Below are 18,424 nucleotides of genomic sequence, written 5' to 3' on the forward strand. Positions count from 1 at the left end.
GGGGTTTCGAACATTTAGTTTTTTCAGAAGTCAATTCTGATTGCAGTGTCAAATTCTGTCCAAGATGTGACATATTTGCAAGGTATTGGCCTTTTTCACAAAGTATAATCAGCGTAACCTTCGTGAAAAGAATCTTGAATCTGACAAGAGCACGTGTGCCAACGTGTAAAAAACAAATGTTCAAAACCCCCTGCTGAACCGTGGCGATCCTCTTGTCAAACGGACAGTACATAAACAAATTCCATCATTTATATTTTCAAAAAAAGATTTTCGTTCAGAGAAGTCATTAAAAAACGAATATTTTTGCGCACAAATTTAGGCTAGAAATTTGCCAAGGTGTGAGCGGTCTTAACCTCAGTGGTTATATACTTTGGGTGGGTTTATATACACGGGATTTCGGGGGATTTGAAATTTATTTTTTTCATGTTGCAGATATTGCAATGTCAAATACTGTCCAAGGTCTTACAATTTTGGAAGGTGAAGGTATTTTTTACCAAGCAAACTACGTAACCTTTCTATAAAAAACTTGAATTTCACAACAGCACGCATGTCAACCGAGGTAAGAAACCAAGGTAAATATAGTGAGGAGGTAATGTCATATATAACCGAATCAGATTTGCGGTGGCACGAAAGTTCGATCCAACCGCCATCTAATTCCTTCGTTGAAAGCAAAAAATGCAATAGAAAGTCGGGCCATCTGTTGTGAGATAGCGAAAATATTTTTGTGAAATACAAGAAAATCGTAGTTAACCATTTTAAAAAAAAGATGTCACTGGCATCGAACTTATGTGCTAGGCCGCGCGTCTGAATGGCATTACCTCCTCACTATATTTACCTTGTAAGAAACAAACCCACTGAAAACCGGTTGCGCTCAATTTGTCAAACTACATGAACAAATTCCTTAATCTATTTCGGTGGCTCTTTTACAGTGGCCGACTTTCAATTTTGTGCACTATCTCGATTCAGCTGATTGACCAGCTGATCCACGTAAATAAACAAAGTCAGTTAATTTTATACCAATGCCAATGCCAACAGTGGCTGGTTTATTACAGAACCGAAAGTGTGCACAGATTCGAAAGTCGTCCACTGTAAAATTTTCTTGCAAATTAAGTTGTTCAAATGGGAGAGAATTGGAGTAATCGGTTTGGTTCGAGTGCAAAATAATAAAAACTTTAATCAGAAACATTTCAAGAATTTAGTGAAAACAAAAAATTATCATTTTGACCCGCTGCCCGTTGAATTAGATAGCTGTGCGCGCTATTGGCTAATAAATGTAGCATAAATTGCGAATGTAAACGTAGATTTTAGTATATTCGATCATCTCTTGTTGAAGAGGTTTCTGGCAGAGACCGCAGAATCAGCCAATCAATATTAAGATGTAAGTAGCGATGCTGATTTGAATCAATTAAAATTGTCACTTCTCCTGCATTTGCACCAGGATTCCTGTACTAAAATTATTGATCGGCATAGCAGCTGTTGACCATTGTTTAGGCAATGCCTTACAGTCGCCGAGTGAAACAGCTCTGACTGGAATATGTGCCACACACATGTTTCCCGGAAAATGTGACCTTTACAATGAAAATGGCTCGATTGAAGTGTATCGAAACGTAAGGTTAATGTGGTTCGACAAAACTCCAGAGATCGATTACATTCCAACCGCAATATTTGTCAAGTTTCCGAGACTACGACATTTGCGTCTGAGCAACGGCATACGAACGATAGACAAAGCTGTTTTCACAAACGCCACCGAACTGCTCACTCTGGAGTTGCCCGGAAACAAGTTGAAAGTCGTACCGGAGGGAGTGTTTTCGCACGCTACTACTCTGCGACAGATTCATTTGTGTTCGAATGAAATAGCAGTGATCGAAAGTGGAGCTTTCTCGCAACTACCAAATCTGGTGATGCTTGACCTGAGCTCTAATTTTATTGAAACGATTCGGGACGGTACCTTTTCGTACATCACAAATTTGGAAGTCCTAGATTTGAACAACAATGCAATCAGTACAATCGAAGGAAATGCATTCAAAATGCCCAACTTGAAGTCGTTGCTTTTAAGCAAAAATAAAATTCACATTTTGTTCGACGAAATATTTACCGTAGCGCCTCGCTTATCTTATTTGGAATTAATGTCCACAAATTTGCACCACATCAATAATGCGTTGAAAAACCTTCCCGAACTGCTCACACTTCATCTGAGCGATAACGATCAAGTGCAAGATCTTCACTTGCAAGATTTTATTCAATTACCCCAGCTGCAAGGACTTTCGTTACGCAACACAAGTGTAAAACTATCCGACGATCTTACGAATATGACATCCAGCTCACATCTCCTCCACCTGGACCTGTCGCACAACAACATCACAGACGCAAATATTTTCTACAAATTGACCGCGTTTGCTGAACTGCAGCAGGTGAATCTGGAACATAATGCGATGGTGCAACTTGAAGGTTTGGAACTTATTGGCGAACACTTCAAATCGTTAACGGAAATCGGTGTCTTTGGCAGTGAACAATTAAAGACCAGGTCTAGCATCGCGGGACAGACTAGTTTTGTAATTGATTCGGAGCTTGCGTCTAAAATCTTGGTAAGAAATTGGCATAATACGACCGATGAGCAGAGGTTTATTGAGTACGCCAATGAAGTAATCAATCATGGAGGTTAATATACTTGGTACACGCGCCTGCATTTTGTACGACAAATCTGTCAAAGATGGATAAACTAAAGAGGAAATACAGAAAAACAAGACTTTCTATTTGCAGTTGTGCGTGTGTGTTAAACTCTCCACCTTTTCGAAAAGATTCTAAATTATGAGGAGACGCAGTCAGAGGTGCGGGAAAACAGGAAAGGTAGGAGAATATGCAGTTTTCCTTGCTTTTTCGCCATACCTACTGTATGTACAAATCCGATTTTGTTTTGTCTCGTCAATACCTTTTATTTGACTTATCGCACACTATTGTTCAGCGAAAAAATCCGGAGATATGCGTGAAAAACTAGTAAAAAAAACAAGCAAAGCACGCTTTCTCGACAACAGCTACAGATCGACAACCCCGATTTTCATAAAAAATTAAATATTAGGCGAGAAGGCGAGTAAACCAGCGTGTTTTGCCTAGCTTTTCAAGCATATCTCTGAATTTTTTCGCTCAAAAATCCTGTGCGATACGTCAAATGAAAGGCATTGACGAGACAAAACTTAATATTTAATATTTTTAAGAAAATCGGGTTCGTACATACAACAGTAGCTATTAGCGAGAAAGAGAAAGCAAAAAAACCTACAAATTTTCCTACTTTTCCTGTTTTCCCGCACCTCCGTCGGATGAGCCAATAGTACCTATTCGAAACAGTTTTCCGAAAAGATGGGCCTATTCGATTTTTTCCCGAAGGCCTCCATTAAATGACTTTGTTAGCGTTAAGAATACGCTCCAGTTGTGAATTCTTCCAGACGTAGGAATCTTTAATGAATGCCTTGAATGCCTTAAAGTATCGCTAAAGGTGGCCGATGCACTTTTTATATCTCAAGAGAGTTCATGTTCTTCTTATAGGTTTGTTCCAAATAACTGTAAACCCGAACTTTGACAACACGAACGACAACGATTTCACCTCTGGGTGAACATAACCTAAACGTCAACCAAATTCTTTTAAAATTTTTCGTCAACGTGAAAGTTGAGGTTAAGTTGCCTTCTGTGAATGAAATTTGACATTTCAAAATGACCTTCGACGTAGCACTGCTACTAGCTCGAGCGTGTACGATTGCATTGGTTGTGCGTTTTTATTCACACTAACAAATCATGACTCCTGTCTTTACGAAAGAAATGCATCGCCTATTAAGATAGCATTAGCCTCCACATATGTGGATGATCCACGTTCTTCTTCTTCTTCTTCTTTTTCAGCCTGTTTCTATCCACTGCTGGATGTAGGCCTCTCCAACTTCTTTCCATTTCGTACGATCCATTGCCATTTGCTGCCAGTTTGTACCTGCAATATTCTTAATTCCGTTTGTCCATCTCTCTGGTGGTCTACCTATAGCTCGTCTTTTATATGGTCGCCAGTTCATGATCTTTTTGGTCCAACGTTCGTCTGTCCTTCTTGCAATATGTCCCGCCCAGCTCCATTTCAGAGATGCTATTCTTTCCATGACATCAACGACCCTGGTTTGTTGTCGAATCCATTGATTCGTCATTCTGTCTCTGAGTGTTATTCCAAGCATACTCCGTTCCATGGCTCTTTGTGTCACTCTCAATTTATCTACGGATGCTTTTGTTAAAGTTAACGTTTCCGCTCCATAAGTGAGCACTGGAAGGACACAAGTGTCGAAAACTTTGCGTTTCAGACTATTATTCATTTTGCTTTTGAAAATTAGTCTGAGTTTTCCGAACGCTGCTCATGCAAGACCAATTCTACGTCTTATTTCTGCAGTCTGGTTGTCCAGACGTAACTTCAGTTTATGTCCTAGATATACGTAGCTGTCGACTCGTTCAATGACAGTGTCACCAATTTTGATTTCTCTATCGTCCCCGATGTTGGTCATGACTTTTGTTTTCGATAAGTTCATCTTGAGGCCAACTTTGCTCGCCTCTTCACTTAACTGTTGTAGCATAAGCTGAGTCTGACCTAGATTCGCTGCTATCGGTACAATGTCATCAGCGAAGCGGAGATTGCTCAGGTACTCTCCATTTATCTTTATTCCCATTTTACTCCAGTTTAACTTCCTAAAAACACTCTGCAGAATCGCCGTGAATAATTTCGGTGAAATAGTGTCACCCTGCCTTACACCTCGGCCGATTCTGATCCACGTTGATCAGGATTAACTTACACGATTGCATAAAAACAATCCAACCACTACACTAGTCATGATTTCTTGGTAAAAACACACACACATGCAATCGTACATGTTCGAAAATACAACCAGTGTTCAAAAGCGTAGAAATTTTGACATATCACCCATCGAAGTCAGTTAAACTAACTGGTTTTATCCACTGTTTTTACGCTCTTTCAACACTGTATAGGTTTGTTCCAAGGCCGTACGAATTGTCAAATTTCATCCGTAGATCATCTTCAATATACGGTACTTTCAGACGTAGCCTCACTTAAGTTTCGTTAAATGTTTCGTTCATTCATTCATTTGAATGAGATTTTTTTTAACGTGGATGACAGTTCTTGACGTGGATGGCATTTCAAACGGCCCTGAAGATGATCTATAGAGACTTAACCTCATCAACATTTATAAATCTCTATAGATCATCTTCAAGGCCGTTTGAAATGCCATCCACGTTAAAAAAAATCTCCTTCAAATGAATGAACGAAACATTTAACGAGACGTGAGGTTACGTGTGAAAGTAGCGTATCTTGAAGATGATCTATTATATGGTTTGCCGTTTGCAAAACTGATGAAAACTTAATCATAGCCAACCTCACAAGAGCGGAATATTAATTAAAATTCCTGCAAATGCAACAACAAATTTTCAATTTTCCATTACAATTTTCTATTTAAAAGAGGCCCCAGAGTCATCCAATTTCATTCCGTTTTGCCTCCGTGTACGTGACAGTTGTCATTTCAAACAATGTGCTCTATTGTATGAAATAACAACTGTCATGTACGTACACGAAGCACACGAAGGCAAAACGGAATGTAAACGGACGACTGTGAATTCAGACTGTTTTTTTGTTACAAAAAAACGCTCAGTTTTGCCTCCATTTAGCTTAACAACGGCTCTTTCCTATTAGGGAACGTCAGATTGTTTGAACACTGAGGGAAAAGAGTTGAAAATCTCACCTGTAGCTGGTAATTTTGGCTCCAGGTAATCTACAATTGCTGCGACAGCTGTATTTTTTATATGCGGTGCTACAGCTGTGGCACCTATTGTAGATTACCTGGAGCCAAAATTACCAGCTACAGGTGAAATTTTCAACTCTTTTTCCTCAGTACAACACAGACGGAAACACAAACGATTTTTCTTTGGCAAAGCTACGTTGTCCAAAGAAAAATAATTTGTGTTTCCGTCTTTGTTAGACATTCCGTTTCTGTTCAAACAATCTGACGTTCTATATTGTACTGTGTAACACAGTGCCGACAATTGCGGCTAGTCAGATTTCGGCTCACTGGATTTTTGTTAAGGAGTCAGGGAACACCTCAAAAAAAAATTATTAAAATAAAAGATGAAATTCTAGATTTTTTGCTGTTAAGGAGTCAGGACATACCTCCTTAACAGCAATCCAGGGAGCCGAAATTCAGCGAGTCGCAATTATCTTCAGAGTAAACGGAGTGACAACGGATTACTTTTTGTAAGTGGAAATCAAGACCATTTTTTCAATTTGTTTACTTAACAGCTTGCTATCTCACGGTTCTCACACGGAGTACTTTTTGTTGAGTGGAAACATTAGTTTATTATCGTTTCAAAAAATTCTTGTGTGAAACACTATAATGCATAGACGTCAATAGTCACCAATAGACGTCAAAAGTCACCAATAGACACCAATGGAAGTACATGAAACAAGTTTTACTCGCATAGTTTTCCCCTCAAAGAAAACCGATGTCTGTGGATGAAATCGTGTTCGTTCGGCCAGTGAAAATTCATTTTTACAGTTATACTTGAACCGAAACTATTCGGAGAATCTTTTGCGCGTTAGTTTGAAAGATATCCCCCAACGAACGATTGCGACATCTGTTGTAAGTATCGAATGAGTAACAAAAGTCAGTCACAAAAACATACATCAAAACAAACAACAGCAGGAGAGTGAGAAATTCCATAAAAACAACAAGTAAAATGTCTGTGGAGTCTGGTGAAAATCTTTCAACTAAATTGGACGGCCTAACGTTGAACGAAGAGGGAATTTCGGTGAAAATAAAAAGGCCAAAGCGGACGCTTCATTTTAGCGATGGAGTGATCGAAGAATACAGCACCGACGATGACGAAAAAGATGCAAAAGATGAAGACGTTGTCGACAATGACGACTTAAACAAAGTCGTCGATGAGGTAATTTCGTCGTCCCTGAACAACACACATGAGTCACACGAATGAATTGAACGATTTTGAAATGGAAATTTTTCGTTTCCCATTGACAGAGTCAGCTAAACTGGGGACCGTGGCTATCGCTCAAGGCATGGAAGACGGGCAATTCGGTTTTGGCTGGTTGTGATTACGTCGGTGAAACATTGGCCTCGTTTCTGGGCATAACGTCGCACAAGTACAGCTACGAAATCGAACAGTTCAAGAAAATGCAACAACGCGAGGCCGAGCAGGCGCGTGAGGATAAGGAAGCGGGCACTTTTATGGAAAAGACCAATTTGAATGATGCAGAGTGCATCACTGAACAGGAGCAAATCAAAAAGTATTAAACGATGGACGGGACGTTGAGGCTAGTCAACGATGAAGTGGGCGCGTAGATCTACCAGAGAATATTTATTTTACAGATGGAATTGTGGTGCTACCGTTATTGGTGCATCCATATCCGATATATTTATACGAACTATACGCAGCCGGTCGATGGCATGATTTGAACAAATTTATTTATTTTAGCATTGTGGTCACAACCCAAGGTGTATTAGCCACTGAAGGTAATGCAAATCTTCACAAAAACAGACGAAACCCTGAACCCAAGTTTCGGGTTAATTCGGGTACAGCTCCAAGCTCACCCCTTGTAGCACTTACGATTTCAATAGAATTTTTGCAGTGGTGAAATACTCTTCCATCATATCATATTCACCACATTCCATCGATTCTAACGTTAGCGCTACACCAAACTAAATATGTCGCTGCACTTAGGCCGAACCATTTTGCGTTGTTGAGATTGACAATTATGCAGCGTTTTCCATTGTTTCTTCTCTGACTACAGTGGAATACGCAACATGATTGTCGATGTCGATCCTATCAACGCAAAATTGTTCGTCTGTGTATTCGGCTCTGAAATTCTTTGTGATCCGCTGAAGATTTGCATTACCTTCAGTGTTTATATACTTCGGACACAACGGCTTTTATAACCGGTGGTGCCTTTCAAAGTGTAACTTTAACTAAGTGGATCAGATTAAAGATTAAAACTAACGACACAGCCTCTTTCGATTTGGTGAAATTGGTGAATATCGGGCTACAATAGAAAGTGCGGCATAATTGCCGACCAACGCAAAATTGCCCGAGTGTTTTCGGTCAAATTCGGTTTCTCTCTCTCTCTCTCTCTTATTTCTCGGACGCACGGTATTTACGAGGTATAAATAATTGCCTCTCTAATTTCACTTTCACGTTCAAGAGCTCGTGCAGGAACTCTTCGTTAAGTTTCACTGGTGAGAATTTTGACACTTCTTTCATATAAAATATGTCAAAATATTGGGTAACTTTGGGTAACGAATTTTTAGTTCCTGAACGAGTCGAATAGTCAAAACGTTCCACTAATTCCATTCACTTGAATACACCAAGTCCTTCAATGGTGTCAATAACACTTCTGGCTATGGCAACGTTCATTGCAAAACAGTACTACGTGACCTGATAATTTCAGGTTTGACCTGACTCGATAGAAAGCCACATTTTGAAGTTTGGGATTCGATTAGAGAAAGTTTGAAAGATGCTGTCTACAGAAATCGCCTCATAGAATCTCTGATATGACTCTTCGAGAAATCATTGAGGTCCTGGGTCTTTAATAAAATTTCAATATTTGTAGTAGGGAGTCAGGGATAGTTAAGGTCAGGGACTATTTTTGGGAATTTTCTAGAATTTTCACAAGTTTTCCTATAAAATATTCGAAAAACTTCTGCCAAAAATATACTTGGCCTTAGAACGAGTGCATATACGACCTGACCACGCCAACCCTAAAAACTCAATGAGGATCACAAAAATCACGACAGAGCAAAGTTAAAGGTTTATTTTACTCTGCCGTGCAACAATACGAAACCCAAGAATCACGTGAATTGAAGGCTGAAAATACCAGAGCAGTACCCAAATAATAAAAAGCAGAAAAGAAGCGGCTAATAAACTAGAAATCGGTACAATGACAGGAAGTGACAAGAAATAGGGAAATAATCAATAATCGGGAAATAACCGGAAATCTAAAAATGACAGGAAATCTGGGATTAACTAGGAATAGAAAAAATGACAGAAAATTGGGAAAATGACAGTAACGCGTGAAATGACCGGAAATCAGAAAATTACCGGAAATCGGGAAAGCTACAGGAAATCGCGAAAACGAGTAGGAATCGAGAAATGACCGGAAATCGGAAAGTGGCAAGAAATCTGGAAAACTACCGGAAACCGCGAAATGACTAGAAAATGGAGGAAGGCTCTCCATTCACATAAAATCGTTGGCTCGCTTCGCTCCTGTCTTTCTGATGATATGCAAAACTGCGTATTTGTATACAGTTAGAATATAAATTGGTAACTTTGGACTGTAAATCCACACATTTTTCAGCCAGTGGACCGTGTTCTATTTATCAGTAATTTTTGCAACCATTTTTCAGGAACTGTGTACTCATCTTTATCGACAAATTATGATTATGATTATGAGTGTATTATCGTCGGGGACGATAATATCGTTTCCTAAACGCTGTGACGATATTATCGTTTTCGTCCGAGCGACGATAATATCGTATCAGACGACAATAATATCGTTTTCTGAAACAATAATATCGTCCATGAAACGATATTATCGCCGCTGCAACGATAATACACTCCCGTCACCGTATGTTTCTTCAGAATGTGCGGTTCGTGCGAACATAGATTGTGGAAATTGTTATCGTCACTACCGCAAAAATCAGTGATGGCACTGCCTTCGAGTCGGTCTTTTGAGATACGAAATTTAAAAATCCAAATCATTTGTTAGGAAATTAAATTTTCGATCACATTGTCCGTGAAAATATTGTTCGGTGAATTGACAGAAGTGACCGACTTGCCGACAGCGTCAATCATTGAGAGTCCTGTGAAATAGTGGTCATATCCATAATCTATTGTTACCAGGAAATTTTAGTGGATATCGGGAAAAATTGGAAAATCGGATTTGGATACCGAGAAAAAAAAACATTATTTGCACACGCGAGCTTACCCGAAACTTGGGCTCAGTGTTTTAGCGGATTTGCAACATCTTCAGTGGCTTTATATGATTTGAGTCAACTCATTGTTGAGGACAATAGACTACGCCAAAATGAGTTTTTTTCTCAATTTTTTTACATAAAGCAGCTAAAAATTGAAAATAAAGATACCCGTGTCTCGTCTTTTGACGAAAAAACTTGAAACCGGAAAGATTTTTCACTTTATAAATTCCTGAAATATGTGATTTGCGCCATTTTCCACCCAAATTCCACATAAGGTCTCAAGTTTGCCACTTTGCAATTACAGTAGTATGAGTAGTATTGTTCACTCAGTTCATCCAGTTTTGACTGATTCACTGAACTTTGTTTTGATGAAATGTCAAATCGGGACAGTAAATTTTAAATCTCAAACAAGTTTGTGTCGAAAATTTGTAGTATTTCGCGTAAAACAAAGTGATTCAGTTTAAATTTCGCACAGAAAATAGTTCCCAGTGTGCTCATGCTAGTGTCTTAAACAGAATTTAGGACAAATTCTCCGAAATAATTTTAAAGACAAATTAATTTGGTCAAACATTGTGGGTGTTGTGAAAATCTCATTTTTAAAAGTAATTTGGTGTGAATTGTGCCATTCAGTGTTCAATTCCTTAATTTTATGTGCCTAGAAATTGCTTGCAATACGTTTCGTGCTAATTCAGTCGGTAAAATGTGAAGAAAACTTACAAAAATATGTTGCCATTCAGGTAAACAAAATTCTTGACATGTCTGTTGTGAAGATAGTCGTAAGTGACACCACAAAACTGAAATTTTTTTGTCCGTTAATTTAAAAAATGATTTTTTTGGCGGAAATGCTTTTATTTGAATGTGTGCATGATTCCGGTAAAATAAAATAGTGATAAAGTCACCACTATTGATGACCTTTAAAATGGCATCATTGGTTAAATATGATTGGCATAGTCTATTCAAATGAAATTAGTTATTGTCGTAGCTAGGTCATTTTCTGTTTTATTTCGGTAATTTTTTGCTTTGAACTTTATATTCTTGGCCGATGTATTTCTTGCATACGGATCCGATTAGATGACAGGTCATCTCATTCATGTCGATCTCTTGCTGTATTTTGTGGGCAAAATATTTGAACAGCAAAAGGCCAGCAAAAACGTCATCGGCGGCATATTTCGTTTGACGTTCCGTGAATTCAGGCGATTCCCAATTTTTGTGTATTTGAGCATTGGTTCTAGCTTTATCGAGCGTCAAATTAACATACTTCGCAGCCATCTGGGCAAGTCCACCGGGTTCACAATCCGCTGTTTCGGCCATAAATCGGAGATCTAATGTATTTGTCACTGTAATGCCATAGTCGTTGTGTAAATATTCGACATCCTGGGTTATGCCAACACCAACTTTCAAAATGTCGCTGTTGTACAGAATTCGCTGAAATCGTAACGTCCATGAAATTTACTGGATTATCAAAATGTTTTAAAAATATGGCTCCTCACAGCACTGGTAAATATGCAGAGGGTGAGCAAATTTAGGCGGCAACTCTTATCACTGAAACCTCCAAATTTGACGTAATTAATAAATTATGTCAATGCTACGAACAGTGCTATGAGCGCCACAAAAAAACTTACTCTCAGTTCTGTAGGGATGATTCGAATGCGACAAAGTCTAATAAGAAGACAGAGACCTTGGCACGTAGCTAGCTGTAACAGTGCAATGGGACGACGATTGGGTGAAAATGGCGGCGGTACCCATTCACAATCCAAACTTAATGCAGGTATCGCCTCACAATGCCTGAATATAAATAAAAGAATTGAAAATGTCGATGCAGTGTTAATGGAGAGAGATTTCGGATCAGTTTAACCGACAAAGACTGTTGTGATGAGAGAGAAGGACCAGTTATTTTGCCTTGTCTTGAGGCAATATTCAATTGAGTATTATGATGAACGAGAAAGCACTATTTTGACATGTACAGCAAGACAAGTTATAATAAGCTGGTCTTCGGTCGTCTCACTGACATCATAACATGTTGAAAGAGAAGCAAATAGTTTGACAAGTACCCCAAGGAAAGCTATAATTAACTGGTCCTCGGTCTGCTCGCTCTAATCTAAAACAGGCGCAAGTTCAAACTTTGAATTTCGATTTCTTTTCATACGTAAATTTGACTTTGTTTCGGCCTCGGGGCCTAGTTAACTGATCTTCCCACTGCGATAACCAGTCTATTTGAAACCTACCGTTTCAGATCTTTCAACCAATACTGACAATCCTCTAAATCATCGATCACAATGTATACAAAATGTTGGGGATCAACAACGATTTTTAAAGGTTGCGCCTTCGGCGGCCAAGTGGAATGTCCTTTCGTAGAGTGTTTATCCAGTTCTAATTCGGCAGCATCAATGGCCTATACGACGTTGAAGCAGACTTTTAATTCCGACGAACTCTAACTGATGCAAAATTTTGTACCTGGTTTATGGTCATGATCGGAACTTTATTCAGATTTAAAGTGGTGCAGTTTATGCCGAATGGAACATCGTGTGCGAAAATAATCAAGTCATCGGCAGCGCGCCATGACGGATGTCCACTTTTTCTATGGCATGGTTCACATAACACTAAAACCCTCTTATCCAACATTTGAAGAAGGTCTAAAAAACATTTCGGATTTTTTTAAAATTAACTGTGGCGTACTTCGTGGAACAGTCGGTTTAGTTGGGTATTTTTATACGAAAAATCTAACTTGACAAAAATGACAAATTTTCGGCAAGTTAGATTTTATTGTAAAAAATCGAAGTGTCCCAGCTAATAGTCCGGGCTGCTATGTCATCTCGCTCGCTGGTTAGTTTTAAAGTAATTTGCCTGCAGTAATGGTTAAGGGGTCAAGGTTTCCGAACTAAATTTTTTTCTTGGCCGTCAACAACCGGTAATATCCGGTTAAAATCGGATTTACTGTAAAACTTAAAACTCGGATGTATCCGTCCTTAAATCAGGAAAAAAGGTAAGAAAAAAACTGATGGAAGTAGTGGTCATTCTAGAGTTCTAGCATTAAGAAGTAGATGGACCCATCGGAATGATAGAATTTTAGGTACTCTCCTCCAGACACCTCAATCTTTCCTTAAATCCAGGGAATACTAGAAAAACTGCTGGAAATGTTACTTTTCCTTGAGTTCTAGCTTCGGGAAGATGATAGACCTTTCGCAGTGATGGAATTCTAGGAACTATGACCTCCAGACATCTCAGACTTCCATCAAGTCCAGAAGAGAGTTCGAAAAAACCGACGGAAGTACTCACCATCCTAGAGTTCTAGCACTGGGAAGAAGGATGACCCGTCGGAGTGATGGAATCCTAGGAACTGACATGCAAAAACAATAATATTTTCTCAAATACAGAGAAGACAGCCAAAAAACTGCTGGAAATGCTAGTTTTTCTTGAGTTTTAGCTTCCCAAATGTAGACTTATTCCCAGTCATATAGTTACATATCATTCAAAGTTATCATAGTCTTTAAATTTCTTGAGTAAAAATCGTTCAAATCGTTCAAAACGCTTATTAATTCTCGCAATTTTCTGTGAAAAAAAAAACTTGTAAGAAAAAGTAGCTTCCTTAAGCTGTGGCACCCGATTCTTTGATATGTCAGAGCTCAGCCAGCCATCGTTGGCAGGGTATGAAATTACCTTTCCAAAAAGCCCCCACACGTCAAAATTGAATAAGAAATGGCCAGGGAAATGAGTCTCAAAGTTAGCGGTTTTTTTTCCTGGGACACTTTTCTGAGCAGTTCTGGTCCGTTGAGAAAAAAGTTGTTCTATGACTTTTCGGTATCGGATCAAAATTTCCGAAACCGTTGAGACCACTAAAAAATATTTCGATTTGACGAAGATAACCGAGTTTTAAGTTTTACAGTAAAATCGGTTTTAATCGGTTATTACCGGTTCGTGAGGGTCACGAAAAAAATGTAGTTCAAAACTTCGACCCCACAATCAGATACTGCAGTCAAAATACTTTAAAACTGACCAGTGAGCGCGACGCCTTTTTCTGACATAGCAGCCCCGACTATAAATGGACTGTTCCACGAAGTGCCCTTAACCCAAGCAATGTTGATTTACATGGAAAATACGTTTGATATCTGTCCGCTTCCTGGCAATAAGTGCATTCGTTTCTATCCGGTAACTTATAAGTGTCGCCATACGGAGTAACCACGGATTCTAGTCGTTTGAAATGTACTCGGGTTTTCGAATGAATGACTTCATCACTGTAGAAGCAATTCAGATGTATACGGCAAAACGTGTCAATCATATACTTCACAGTCACAGCGTTGGGAGCATGTTTGATTGGTTGCATGTTACTGTCACAGTCGCCACAAAATAATCTAAATAGAACAATGGAAGCACGAGCGTTGACACTCAGAGTTTGTTCGTATTCACTTTCAAATGGGAAGTAAGGATTGATCTGTGAAGTGATCTGCATGTAATGTCGCTTCATCAATTTCAGATCCATTGGTTCACTAGCCATAAAACGTAGATCAAAGGTACTCGCAACACGCACGTCAAAATCGTTGAATAGATACAGTGCCTGACGCTGCGTATCCACACCAATCTTCATGATGCTTTCGTCTTCTAAGAGTTCCTGTAACAGATGTTTACGTAACAAGAAGAGAAAAGTTGAAAAGCCAAGTTTTTGCGTGAAGTCGGTTGATCCGAAGCCGAGGTCGATAATCACGCAAGAACGTGACTTTTCATTTATCCCAGACACGTAACTGAGCGATTTGTGAATCGTCAGATGCGTCAGCGATGCATTTATCAATCACCTTCAGATACGGCATTGCATCGAAACGGTCCAATCGGAAAATTACAACCGTCCCGGTATACGTAGACAGCATTAATGTCGAAATGGTTTTGCGACATCCATTCGCTTTCTCCCACCTACAGTCAAGGCCAAGTAGTTTGATATTCCGACAACATCTGCAACAACAATTTCAGGAGGTTATGTGATCCTTCCCGTAAATAATTCGATTGCTTGAGAAAACATACGACGCGAGTTTCTTAACAACAGTACGGCAATTTGCAGGACCTGAAACGGTACACGCACCTTCATGCCACGAACGATCTTCACTTTCACTCGCTTTAAACCATTTTAATAAACAGTAAATTAACGATAATCCCAATACAAGTACGACCAGCATACTTACAATATGAAATGAAATATTGGTTTTTTAGATGACATTGACAACTGATCGCGTCATCAAATCAACAAAACTGAACGCACTGAACCTCTCATGAGAGGTGAGTTTGTATCATGTCCGGAGCGATAGCGGAGGACTTGACGCAGTCTAACTTCCAAAAAAAGAACGAAGAAAATTTTTTGAGACGCGGCAACTATATATTGGCGAGAATTTAAGTTTCTTTCCTTTGACCTGTATCACCACAAATCCTATCTTATTCGCGCTTCAAATACGAGCAAAACGAGCTATCACTCAACTATGTAACTTTAAAATTGCCGGAGATACATCGTTTTGAAGTTGGTCATTTTGATAGAAAATGCACCAAATTAACGTTTTCCAATCAAAATCTTTCAACTTACTCTGTATGTTTCTATCTATCTGTCTATCTGTCTATCTATCGACGGACGATCTCGGAAACTAGTCAGCCAATCTCCATGAAATTTTGCAGGAACCTCAGGGTGGGCGTAAAAATGAATATGTGATACGCCATTACCCCAGGAAAAACCAGAATTTTGTTTTATTGGCCTCGAAGTGGTTTCTGAGTGTGGTTTTAGAAGAATATATAGGCTGTTTTCACTGCTGTACGTCAAACTAAAAAAAGAACAATACCTGTCAAATTTTGACGAGGGTACAATAGACCTGTCAAAAAAAGGGTTGACGAGGGTAAAATAAAGGTCAATAAATCTGTCAAAAATAGTTGATGAATAGACAATAGAACTATAATGATCTAATATATTCGCGCATTTTAACAGTTGTTATGTCACTATATCGTGAGAAAGTTTTCTCCCACACTAAACACAATGGTCAACCATACAAAAGGTTCGTTTGGTAGTATACAATAGACCTGTCAAAAAAGGGTTTGACGAGGGTAAAATAAAGGTCAATAAATCTGTCAAAAATAGTTGATGAATAGACAATAGAACTATAATGATCTAATATATTCGCGCATTTTATCAGTTGTTATGTCACTACATCGTGAGAAAGTTTTCTCCCACACTAAACACAATGGTCAACCATACTAAAGGTTCGTTTGGTAGTATACAATAGAATCTTAAAGAGCCAACATACTTTAGCATTTTAACAAATTAGCTGTCAGGACATCGTGAGAAAATCTTCACCCACTCATCAGACAAAAGTGCCTGATAAAAAATTCTCAAAAGGTTCTATAAATCAAACTTAGTTACACGATCCATTGTATCATAATGTTCCTATATAATTGGTCGTTACATCGAATTCACTGTCTCAAAATAGTGTGAAATAGATTAATACAATAGAAAAGTAAAATCAAAAAATTAAATTCTATTGTATCAAATACAGTAAAAACATTTCTTAGTTTCAAAATCTTCACTTTATCAATCCAATTTATCATTCCCTAAATAAAATCTGTAATAAATTATAGAATAAATTCAAACACCTATTGTATACAATAGAGATTCAAGTGACCCAATCTCAATATTTTGTCTAAAAATCAATTATAGCAAAATAGCAAAAATCCTTTATCAGCTAAATTTCACTCGTCCAGTTATAATCCACTAAAAAAAAAGAACAACAAATCATTGTTGTACAGGTTGTAAAATCAACTAAAAATACATCTCACACAACCTTTACGCTAATAAAAAAAAAATGAAAGTATTCAGCCGCCTTTTGTTAACTCTATCCTCAAAGAATGCTATACGCAACAAAGGATATGGAAAAAAAATGTTGTTACCTGTTAGCGCACGGTAAGATGGACAGCGAAGAAAAATTTGTTTATTTTATTTTATTTGTGTTGTTAGTATTTTCTTCACACGAACACAATAGGACCTGTTTCGACGTACCGAATATATTTTATTCAAGTGATGGAAATTAAATTACCCCCTCCATGATCCTTACGACGGAAAAAATATATGTTTCGGTGCAATGTTCGTCTCGTTTCGGAAAAGATTTAGGTGGGGTGCTCAAAATCAGATATAAAGAGACATTGTTCTGTAGGAAAATCATCATTCTGTGAAATCAGTTTACCAGTCACTTCGCTAAATCGTGAAAATTTAAAACATAAAATACCAAGTTATTACAAACATGGCACAAACAATTGTTGATTTGTCAAACATGGCTCCTTTTGGATTAAAACGTCCGGCAGCAGAGGATATAGCGGCATTGGAGCCGGCAAAAAAGAACAAACCCTCAGGATTGTGGACTCATGAATCACGAATGCTGGCTGAAAAAACCATCTACCTCAACAAGTCTGCCACAAAATATGTCATCATCGGCAACGACCCCGAGACTTTTGAACTTACCATGAAAATCTGTGATCGCGTTACTGGCAGTCATATCACCATTCCCACTGCAAAAAGAATTTACTTTTTCATGGCACGTATTGCACTGATTGTCACCGGTAGCGGGGATATTATTGGCGACGTTAACACTATAACCACAGAGCTGCCGAAGGACCAGTGGAAATTTTCCGAGAAAAACGGGTATGGAGCAATCGTGATGCACAAAATCAGTCTGGAAAATCTTCATCACAGCCGAGCGTGTATTGAACATGCAGCTGGACAGCGCCATGCATGGTCAAGCAAATACCCCGTAATGCTACAGTCCATTAAATACGAATTGATGGGTTTATCATCGTGGGACCAGGAACAAGCATTGAAAAGAATTATCTCCCAGAAGCCCCGTAGACTTGAGGAAGTGGATGAAACTACTATAAAGCACTACATTGCGTTTGGCATCATCACCAACTGTACATACCTCGAAACTTTGAAAACATATGATAACATTTATAAAAAATGAGAAAAGGAAAGAAAAATGTACTTTCTGAATAATAAATTTTTTGTGAGTGAAAAAGAAATTCTTTTATATCATTCATCTACTGGAGACCCCACCTAAATCTTTTCAGAAACGACACGAGTATTGCAATGAACAGTATTTTGGCTCCATCTCGCTTTATATTTTCGCATTCGCAGCATACTGTACAACTGTTAGGGTGAGTAAATATATTTTCCCTTTTTCGTGTAAATAAAAGTATCAGACTGAAACCCTGCGGGTTTAAGGCTGAAACTTTTATTAATTGTGCCCTTAATCCCCCCCCCCAGGACAGAGGTCAAAGGACACAACCCCTGGGCGGCATCGGAATCTCACTTATAATTAGTAATGGCATCCGAAAAGGGTTGACGAGGGTAAAATAAAGGTCAATAAATCTGTCAAAAAAGAGTTGATGAATAGACAATAGAA

The 18,424-nt window shown here is 38.5% G+C and overlaps 3 protein-coding genes and 1 long non-coding RNA gene across 6 annotated transcripts; 3 read left to right on the forward strand and 1 right to left on the reverse strand.

The window, feature by feature from the left end:
• The first annotated feature begins 1,047 nt into the window (after window positions 1-1,047).
• LOC119075889 (leucine-rich repeat-containing protein 15-like) lies at window positions 1,048-2,735 on the forward strand. Of its 3 annotated transcripts, none has more exons than XM_037182459.1 (2): window positions 1,048-1,378; window positions 1,439-2,735. In XM_037182459.1, coding segments are annotated over exons 1-2 (1,227 nt in total). In that variant the 5' UTR covers window positions 1,048-1,376; the 3' UTR covers window positions 2,664-2,735. The 3 variants fall into 3 exon arrangements, with proteins under 3 accessions (XP_037038354.1, XP_037038355.1, XP_037038356.1); XM_037182460.1 differs by having other exon boundaries at window positions 1,250-1,379; window positions 1,429-2,735; XM_037182461.1 differs by having other exon boundaries at window positions 1,264-1,382; window positions 1,434-2,735.
• A 3,958-nt stretch (window positions 2,736-6,693) lies between these two features.
• LOC119075914 (protein FAM177A1-like) lies at window positions 6,694-8,031 on the forward strand. The gene is made up of 2 exons (XM_037182499.1): window positions 6,694-6,972; window positions 7,062-8,031. Exons 1-2 carry the CDS (start codon window positions 6,763-6,765, stop codon window positions 7,332-7,334), a joined length of 483 nt encoding a protein of 160 aa, XP_037038394.1. The 5' UTR covers window positions 6,694-6,762; the 3' UTR covers window positions 7,335-8,031.
• Window positions 8,032-10,980: 2,949 nt separating this feature from the next.
• Window positions 10,981-14,933, reverse strand: LOC119075879. Its single transcript, XM_037182444.1, has 6 exons — window positions 14,798-14,933; window positions 14,097-14,616; window positions 12,465-12,643; window positions 12,236-12,402; window positions 11,633-11,795; window positions 10,981-11,435 (listed from the first exon to the last, which is right to left on the reverse strand). Exons 1-6 carry the CDS (start codon window positions 14,867-14,869, stop codon window positions 11,010-11,012), a joined length of 1,527 nt encoding a protein of 508 aa, XP_037038339.1. The 5' UTR covers window positions 14,870-14,933; the 3' UTR covers window positions 10,981-11,009.
• An 810-nt stretch (window positions 14,934-15,743) lies between these two features.
• Window positions 15,744-16,446, forward strand: LOC119075930. The gene is made up of 2 exons (XR_005087501.1): window positions 15,744-16,030; window positions 16,236-16,446. It is a non-coding gene; the product is annotated as an uncharacterized LOC119075930 (long non-coding RNA).
• Window positions 16,447-18,424: the final 1,978 nt, after the last annotated feature.

This window comes from Bradysia coprophila, unplaced genomic scaffold (assembly GCF_014529535.1).
Source record: "Bradysia coprophila strain Holo2 unplaced genomic scaffold, BU_Bcop_v1 contig_232, whole genome shotgun sequence".
Lineage (NCBI taxonomy): Eukaryota > Metazoa > Arthropoda > Insecta > Diptera > Sciaridae > Bradysia > Bradysia coprophila.